The sequence below is a fragment of the Suncus etruscus genome, chromosome X (assembly GCF_024139225.1).
Source record: "Suncus etruscus isolate mSunEtr1 chromosome X, mSunEtr1.pri.cur, whole genome shotgun sequence".
In the NCBI taxonomy this organism is placed as follows: domain Eukaryota; kingdom Metazoa; phylum Chordata; class Mammalia; order Eulipotyphla; family Soricidae; genus Suncus; species Suncus etruscus.
The window spans coordinates 94823019-94831584 of record NC_064868.1 but is presented as its reverse complement, the minus strand read 5'-3'; the positions used below and the strand labels follow the sequence as shown (position 1 = coordinate 94831584).

General features: G+C 56.0%; 1 protein-coding gene across 3 annotated transcripts; it reads left to right on the top strand.

Moving 5' to 3' along the window:
- The first annotated feature begins 594 nt into the window (after nucleotides 1-594).
- On the top strand, nucleotides 595-4358 carry FAM3A (FAM3 metabolism regulating signaling molecule A). 3 transcript variants are annotated; one of them, XM_049767064.1, is made up of 9 exons: nucleotides 595-774; nucleotides 930-1043; nucleotides 1295-1318; nucleotides 2597-2720; nucleotides 2806-2864; nucleotides 3264-3314; nucleotides 3480-3564; nucleotides 3639-3765; nucleotides 4110-4358. In XM_049767064.1, the coding sequence occupies exons 1-9, from the start codon at nucleotides 762-764 to the stop codon at nucleotides 4203-4205; spliced, it is 693 nt and encodes a 230-aa protein (XP_049623021.1). In that variant the 5' UTR covers nucleotides 595-761; the 3' UTR covers nucleotides 4206-4358. The 3 variants fall into 3 exon arrangements, with proteins under 3 accessions (XP_049623021.1, XP_049623024.1, XP_049623022.1); XM_049767067.1 differs by having other exon boundaries at nucleotides 2806-2909; XM_049767065.1 differs by lacking the exon at nucleotides 3264-3314.
- The last annotated feature ends 4208 nt before the right edge of the window (nucleotides 4359-8566 follow it).

The window sequence follows — 8566 nt, the reverse complement described above, 5'->3', positions numbered from 1 at the left end:
CACATTTTTACAACCAAAAATACATAGGATGGTACACTCTTTTTAGTTTCAATAAGTTTTTATTGAGAATATTCTGCATGCAAGTATCCACATAGGTCGTGAGGATACAAATAACACAACTGATAAAACAAAAACTTTAGAACAATATTATTTATCGATAACGTTAAGTTCTGTAAAATGTGCCATTGCTACACCTACTGGGTGACACGCTGCTGATTTAGGAGGCACAGTCTTCTGAGGGCAGCAGAGAATGCTGCCTCAACTCTGCCGCGCCACACAGAAAGTCACGCCCCCCCCATACCACATGACCCGACTGGAGCTGTGTGGAGCTGGCCGCTGGGGCTGCACACAAGGCGCACTGACAGGCTAAGAGCAGAGTCCTGACTCCTGGAGCGGCAACCCGGCACAGAGAAGAGCCGCATTAAAAAGTGTAAAGAGCCGCATGTGGCTCGCGAGCTGCCGCTTGCCGACCACTGCCCTAAACCACCAGCCTGAGACTGCCGGCTCGGTGGGCGTGACCCCGCCTCCTGGGGCGTGTCCTCCAGCTGGGCAGAGTCTGTAGGGCCCCGCCCACTCCCAGCCGCCATTGCCGGGCCTGCGGGGCTCCAAGCGTAGCGGCCCAGCCGGCGGCTACTCTGATCCTCCTGGTCCCCGAGGGAAGCGCCGTGGAGTCCCCGGCGTGCAGGGTCGTGAGCCGGCGGCCATTCCCGAGGAGGCGGCTCGGGTGAGCAGACGTCTCACACTTCGCGGGAGACGCGGACATGCGTTTGGCAGGTGGGCGCCTGCACTGACCCTGCTCTGCCGGAAGCTGAGCACGCGCGCCCCGCGGCTCCCCCCAATCCCGAACGGCCGTGGAGAGGACGGGGCGGGGGCGGGGGCGGGGCCGAGCGGGCAACTGAGTGGTGGCCCCGGGCTGCTGTGTTCCGCAGGGCCCCTGCGCATCATTGTTTTGCTAGTCACTGTGGGCCTTACCTGGATCCTCATTAGCTCCCTGCTGGGCGCGCCCGGACCGGCCCTCCCTCGCCTGCAGCAGCTCTTCAGCAGTGAGTTGGGCCCCTTTGCTCAGAGCCAGCCAAAGGGCTCACCTGCTTCCCCAGGACCAGGGGTGGGGGTTGTGTGGCTAGTGAGAGCCCCCAAGATGTTCCAAGGGAGTGACAGATGAAACTCGTGTCCGTGTGATCTATTGCACGGGGTGCCCACGGGAAAGAAACGCGGTCTGAGGGACTATGGTGGGGAGAAAATGGAGAAACCTTCCCACTTCAGTCAAGCAGTGACAGACACTCTGTCCCCACAGACCCAGAGAAGTCAGCCACAGCAGGTAAGCTCCTGTTGATTACCCTATCTTCCCTGCACTCTTGTTCCCGGGGTCAGCCCCCCAGTTCATCCCCAGAGGCACAGAGACTTGGGTCACTAGATGTTGGAGGCTCTTCCATGGCCTCAGGCCCAGGGCTGAGCCCCATCTGGCCTTGGAAGCTGCCACTCCAGCCTCTGAGATCCCAAGTGGCCAGTGGTCCTGTATTGACTGATGTGAGCACCCAAGCAGGGAGATGGCCCAAAGGGATGAGTGCCTACTTTTCGGCCAGACCCCCAACTTCCATCCCTGGCACAACTGGGCCCCAGCATGGCTTGGAGCAGCCTCTGAGCACTGCCAGATGTGCACCCCTACAAACCATCTCCCCTACAGTCCATGAGGGTGCCGGCTGAGCTTGCCTGACCTCCCACAAAGCATGCCTTCCTGCACTCTTCCCTGCTTTGTACTCACCACCCCATCGCTTCCTCAGCCCTGGCCTGTACCCAGCACCCTGTACTCAGTCTCCTCCCCACTGTCTATATGCCACGGGCAGATGGCACTCTGCAACCAGGTTCTGTCTAGCCAGAATAACCTTTGACAGTCAAACTTCTACTACATTCCATTCATGAAGTTGTATCTGTCAAGAAACATACGGTCTTCTTGCTGTCTGCCCTTTCTGAGTCCTAGGTTTTCACATGGTGTGGAGGCTGCCACATCATCCCTAAACGTTCTCATGACACATAAGCTCTGGCTGATCCACCTGCAGCAGACTGCACCTCTCCACCAACGCCCACAACTTTTCCTGTTCCCTGGCTCACAAGGATACACTTTAGATGCACCCCATTTCCTGGCACCCCATTCTACTCAGCTTTCAGAGGCTATTTTAATAGGCTCCTGCACCAGGGTGGTTTCCCAGCTTAGAATCTGATCATGGGAAAGCTAGCTCCTGGGGTACATTTCTTCCCAAGGTTCCGTGGCCCCAGGTGTCTCTGGGTGGGTGGCTATGCCTTCTCAATCTCTTCTTTGTGTATCTGTGTTGCCTCTTGTCACTTAGAAGGATGGTGCTGGTGCCCCCCATGCCATGAGCTCCCCTGAATTTATCACACTTTCCAAGCCCCCTTTCCATTCCCAGCACTGTGAGTGGAGCTACAGCTGACCTTTTGTGGGGATGCAAGGCAGCTTGTAATGGGCCTACCTTTCTGCCCCAGTGGTTACAATGCCTGCCCTCCAGATGCTTCTCCCCAAGCCCCATGCCCTGTGATCACTTATCCCTTCCTCTGGCCTGGCCCTGCTATCCCTAACCAGAGCCCCGGGTCCGGAAGTACAAGTGTGGTCTCCCCGAGCCATGTCCTGAGGAGCACCTTGCTTTCCGCATGGTCAGTGGTGCTGCCAATGTCATTGGACCCAAGATATGCCTCGAGGACAAGATGTGAGTTTGAAAGCGGTGGGAAGGGGGGGGCTGTGGTAGCCTCAATCAGGGCCCATGAGCCATGGAGGGCTGTGTCCCCTGGCAGGCTCATGAGCAGCGTCAAGGACAATGTGGGCCGTGGACTGAACATTGCCCTGGTGAATGGTGAGTCCCCAAGTGCTCAGTCTAGAATGGGGCATCCAGGGAAGGGTTTGCAAGATGAAAGCTCCCAGAAGCAGCAACCAGGTGACCAGGGAAAGAGCTAGATGTTTTAGGCCACAGTCTGTCAGGTACTGCACTTGTCTTGCATATCACCAATTTGAGTTTAATCTCTGACACCACGTAGGGTCCCTGAAGCCCTGCCAGTAGTGATACCTGAGTATAGTTCCAGGAGTAAGCCCTGAGCACAGCAGGGTGTAGCCAAAAAATCTAGAAGCTTCCAGGAAATTTGAGTGGCCTAGGTGGGGAGTCCCTGAAGCAGCCCAAATCCAGGCAGGCCTAGGAAGTAGAGTCAGTGGGGCCCATGCCTGCACCCAAATCACTACTCTGCCCCCTCACCCCTAGGGGTCAGCGGTGAGCTCATCGAGGCCCGAGCCTTCGACATGTGGGCCGGAGGTGAGTGGGGACCCACCCCAGGCTCCTCCCCAGGCCAGTTCTGGGTGTACTAAAAGGGGGTAGTCTAGTCCCCCTGGCTTCCTGCTACAAAGCTATTTAGCAGGGTTTCCACGGTGGAGGACAGATTTGAGGGCTCAAGCATCAACATACATCCTGTGGTTCCAGATGTCAATGACCTACTCAAGTTCATCCGACCGCTGCATGAAGGTACCCTGGTGTTCGTGGCCTCCTATGATGACCCGGCCACCAAGTAAGTGACTGCCAGCCTAGACCTCCCTGCTTTCGGGTGACAGCTCACCCCTTCTCCTTTCTCCCTGCCAACAGGATGAATGATGAGACCAGGAAGCTCTTCAGCGAGCTGGGTAGCAGGAACGTCAGGGACCTGGCCTTCCGGGACAGCTGGGTGTTTGTGGGGGCCAAGGGCGTGCACAAGAAGAGTCCTTTTGAGCAGGTAGAGTGGGGAGCAGGCCCTTCTACCCCAGGTCCCTGCTCTTCTCCCTAAATTCACCCCAAGGGCCTAAACAAAAAAAAGATCAGAAACCAGCCTTCCAAACCTTGTCCTGACTACCAGGGTAGTCCTTTGAAAGGTCCACCTTTGAATGGCCCTCTGCCCTGCCTAAGTCAGTGCACCCCAAGCCTTGCTCCCCACAGCAGGATGAAGTAATTGGTTTCTCAAGGTAACTGACTTCCCAAAGCAGCTCACCCCCAAAGAAGGAACCTAGTGCCCCCTGCCACCACCCCTTCAGCAGCTCGTCCATGGCAGTGCCCAGATGTCACCCATGCTCTGTCCCGCAGCATGTGAAGAACAGCAAGCGCAGCAACAAGTATGAGGGCTGGCCCGAGGCACTGGACATGGAAGGCTGCATCCCCAGGAGGAGCCGGGCCCACTAGGTCCTGCAGAGAGCGTGGAACATCGTGTGAGGCAGGGCTGGGGTGCTGCCTGGCCAGTGTAGGCAGCAGGTCTACAGAGCGGGTCTGCAGAGCGGCAAGAAGCAGTGGCTATTGATTTCTTGGTGGCTCCCTAATAAATCAGTGGTCTGAGTGCAGCAGCATATGCTCTGTTCGGGGTGAGCAGGGCTCCTGCCTAGCTCCAGGGCTCCTATTTACCAGCTCCTGTGCCAAGAGCTGGATTTATCAGGGGTGGGGGCAGGTAGCTCCCCCCTCCATTCCACTGATACTAAGAGTTTGTGGGTTAAATGGATGTTTTTTGTCCCACTCATTGATTGCTTAATGCTGCCAGAGTGGACCCCCTTCAGTTGGGACACAGCAGTGTGCTCACCAGGAAGGGCATTTTATAACTCACAGGGCACCCAGACACCAGATAGCAGGGTTGCCAGGCTCGTCTCAGTATGTTGGTACTATGACCTCACTCTAACAAGACAGGCACTCAGTCATTTCTCACACATTCAATCCAACTCTCATTACAGGGAAAGAATGGGCCAGAACCTAGGAGGAAGGAGTACTAAGGCAGTCTGAAGTTCAAGCTGGAGAGGTGGATTAGCAGGGCTTTTTGAGGGGCCTACCTTCAGGGCTTCAAGTCAGGGAGCCAGGTCCATGGGAGATATCCTGCCTTGGTTCCAAGTCCCCAACTTTCCGACCTACAGGATCACCAGACAGCTGTCAGCCCAGCCAATGTGCAGTGATACATGGTCCACCTCTCCTGTTACTGTGCCCACACTTCAACCATCCTGAGGGTTGCTGGGGATGGAGTCCCATACTACCTGGGTCCAGGCATGAAGGGAGCTGATTCTTCAGAGTTATCTGGCCCCACACTCCTGCAAGGGTGTCCCTGAACTTGTTCTGCTATCCCATGTGTCAGGATCCAACCCAAGACCCACATGTGAGACACGGCCCTAACCATTAACCCCTCCCTGCTCACTGCCCTTTGGGGCCACACCTGCAGTATTCGGGATTTACTCCTGGCTCTACCTAGGGTCATTTCTGGTGCGCTCAGGGTACCATATTGGGTGCCAGGCAAGCGCCTTCCCCATTGTATCTCCCCAGTGGATACTTCATGTTATGGGCCAGGAAAACAGGATATTATGCAAAGCCAACGCCCTAAATACACTTTAACTCATACTGTAAGGCCCATCCTTCTCCAGCTCTACTAGGGGCTCCTCAATGGACTACACACATTCTCTTCCTCTGGCTCTGGCCACCCTTCTGCAGTGGGATTCACAAATATTCCACACACCACAGAGCCTGGCTTTTCAGGGGAAGCTGAAGTAACAGCTAAATAGGGAGCAGAGCTGGAGCCCCACCAGGAGGAACTTATGCACAGAGCCAGCTGTGGGCATGCAGGGGCACTGGTGCCATCTCGGATAGAGAGCACACACTTAGGGCCAGAGAGTAGATAGGCATTCTGGGAAACACATGAGCCAAGGCCTTGGGCCCTCAAATTGAGGCTTGGGCCAGCCAGGCTGATCAAGAATGGCCAGGAAGGAGACCAAACTACCCACCAGCTTGTGGAGAGGCAGGACATTCTGTGATGCTGGTCCTTTCTACTCACTCCCCTTTCTTTGGCACAGCCCTGTAGATATCCCATGTTCCTTACAAGGGTGCATGTACCCATCCACTCTCTCTCTAACCAAATGTCCGGGGTGCCAAAACAAGAAAAGTTAAGGCATTTGCCACACAAGTCCCAACCCTAATTTGATTACTAGTACTGCACATGCATTACCAGGAGTGCCCCTAAAGCATAGAGCTAAGAGCAGTCTCTGAGCACTGCCACCTTTGACCACCCTACCCCTCTAAACAACCGAAAGAGCCCAGAGCTATGGCTAGTTTTGATCATTCTGCTTATGCACCAACACATGTGTCTGCTTGTATATCAAAAATCCTGAGTACTCTGAGCTTTAAATGACCTATGGGGTCACTCCGTGCAGTTCAGAGGTTCCCCTTTACCAACACACAGTTGTGCTCTAGGGATCATTCAGTACAGGAATCAAATCCAGAGCCTCTCATAGGCAAGGCAATGTGCTCGATGACCAAGTCACATCTGAGGTCCCAAAGGTTTTAAATATATATTCAAGGGGCTGGAATGATACTACCACTGGTAAGGCACTTGCTTGCCTTGCACAGGGCCAATCCGGATTCGATCCCTGGCATCCTATATAGTCTATCAAACCCACCACAATTCCTGAGAGTAGAGCCAGGAGTAACCCCTGAATATCAGTGGGTATGGACCTCTCAAAATACATATTCAAATAAAATGCATTATGTTTTAGAGAGTTTGGGATCCATTAAACCTAGGTCAGTTACACATAAGGCTTTAGCAATACTCTCTCCTGCTCCTCAAATAGATAAACTGGTTTATCCAGATGTGGATGTGGGTTAGTTATAGAGCACTAGCCTGTATCCATCTAGATGGAACACTACCATGTTCTATCCATGGTGCAGTAAAATTGTCTCTGTTGTTGGTTTTCTGTGGAGGAGGCATTGTCAGTGGTGTGTATGACTCGTGCACCTCACCCTGGCAAGAACTGTGATCTAGGGGACAAACTGTCTGCACTGCAACCAAGACCAGTGAACTGGTAAGCAGATGAACCCCCAGCTCAGTCACCTCTGGAAACATCCGACTCCTCATGACTTGGTGCTGGTCCGCTGTCTTCGACGCCACACATAGCCCCTCAAACACCCGGTGCCCACCCTGTGCCCTCTGATTTCTTTTGCCTAAGTTCCAAGAAAATGCCAGTCAATCATTAACCAAGGGGAAGCCCGCCACCAATGGTGGCTAGAGTGGCACCAGGTCGATGCCTGGGAGGAAGGAGGAAGAGGGGGAATAGAGGGTCTGGCTCTAGGGGGATGTCCAGAAGTAGAAGGTGGCCGAAAGCCCCTCCCATGGCTCCTGCTACTGGGATCTCACCGGCCTCACCAGCGGCCTTAGGCGCTGCCCGCCAGGGAACCGGAAAATGGGTAGGTAGGAGCCCGGCTGCCCGCCTCTCGTTCGACATCACTTCCGGTGGGGAAAAGTTTCTGGTACCCTAAAAGGGCACAGTGGGCGGGCCTGGGGCGGGGCCTGGGCGGGTAGAGCCGCGGGTCTGACAGCGGAGGGCGCCGACGGGACGGGCGGAAGGGCAGCTGCACATGCGTGAAGTTGCGCTACTGCCTACCCTAGAGGCGGCGTGCGGGCCGGCCCCGAGGACTTGCCGGTCCGATGCTCCTTGCTCTGTCCTCCCGGGTTCACGCCCTGGCTCGGCTTGGGGCTGTATGGGGGAGCCCAGGCCGAACCGACCACGGGGTGGGTGATGGAATCCCTGTCTCGCAGTGCCACTGCTCCAACTGGGCCGGCCCCCTAGCAGAAGTGGTGTGGGGTCAGGGCCCGCCCCAGTAGCAGTGACTCACAGCCGCCAGCCCTGCGATGGGCTCGGATGCGCGGCCCCTAGCCTGTTCTCCTTCCAAACTGGCCTTCAGCCCCGGTGCCTTCACTTCCCTGTGACCCCAGCACCCAGTGCTTCCCACTGCCTCGGGGTGGCCTGCCCCCTCGGCGGTGGGACACAGGCCAGGCGGAGGCCTCTGGGGTAAGTGATCCAAACCGACCCAAATCACCCCCAACTAGCCTGAGGGATCAGTCCCCAGAACGGAGCCTGTGCCTAACTTGCCCAGCCCACTGGCAGAAAGAGGCAGAAGGGCAGAGGTCGATAGGATCTCTGGGAAGCTGTGGGTGCCCAGGGCCAGCCAGGCGCCACTGGCACTGCTCTGCTGCTAAAGTACCCGTGTCCCTCAGCTGATTGGCTAGTTTCCCTCGGCTGAAGTAATAGCAGGGTATTGGAAGGAAGTGAACCACCTCTTATGGTCCCGAGGAGCCCCGCCCCCCAACTGCCCCACTGGAGTTCCAGGCTCCTGTTGGAGTGCATGTGGGCGTGGGGAGGGCCCCAAACTGCCTGCAGAGGTGACACAGCAGCTCCCAAAGCTCCAGATCTGGAACTGCCACTGAGAGCTGCAGTGGATATGGGGCCCAGTGTCTCCCCTGCCTATAGACCCTTTCAGAACCTTCTCTGGAGAGTGAGCACGTGCTCTGGTCCAGAGCCGTCTTCTCGCTGTGCTCAGCAGGTAGGGATGACAGCACCGCAGACAGCCCTATCCCCACTTACTCCCCAACACAACCGGCAGCTTTCAGCCACCAAACCCTTCTATACCACCAAGCAGAACATGCATCCCTGGGCTGAATCCCTGAATCAGAACCCGGCTAAATGGCACCTGTCTCACCCTCTTGGGACTCTGGAGGGTACAGGGGCACTCAAGGCCCCTGG

Excerpts from the sequence above, each read along its gene's own strand:
- FAM3A (XM_049767067.1), top strand. Across the intron at positions 1,044-1,294 it reads CCTGCAGCAGCTCTTCAGCA|ACCCAGAGAAGTCAGCCACA; the intron begins GTGAGTTGGGCC and ends CTGTCCCCACAG. Across the intron at positions 1,319-2,596 it reads AGAGAAGTCAGCCACAGCAG|AGCCCCGGGTCCGGAAGTAC; the intron begins GTAAGCTCCTGT and ends ATCCCTAACCAG.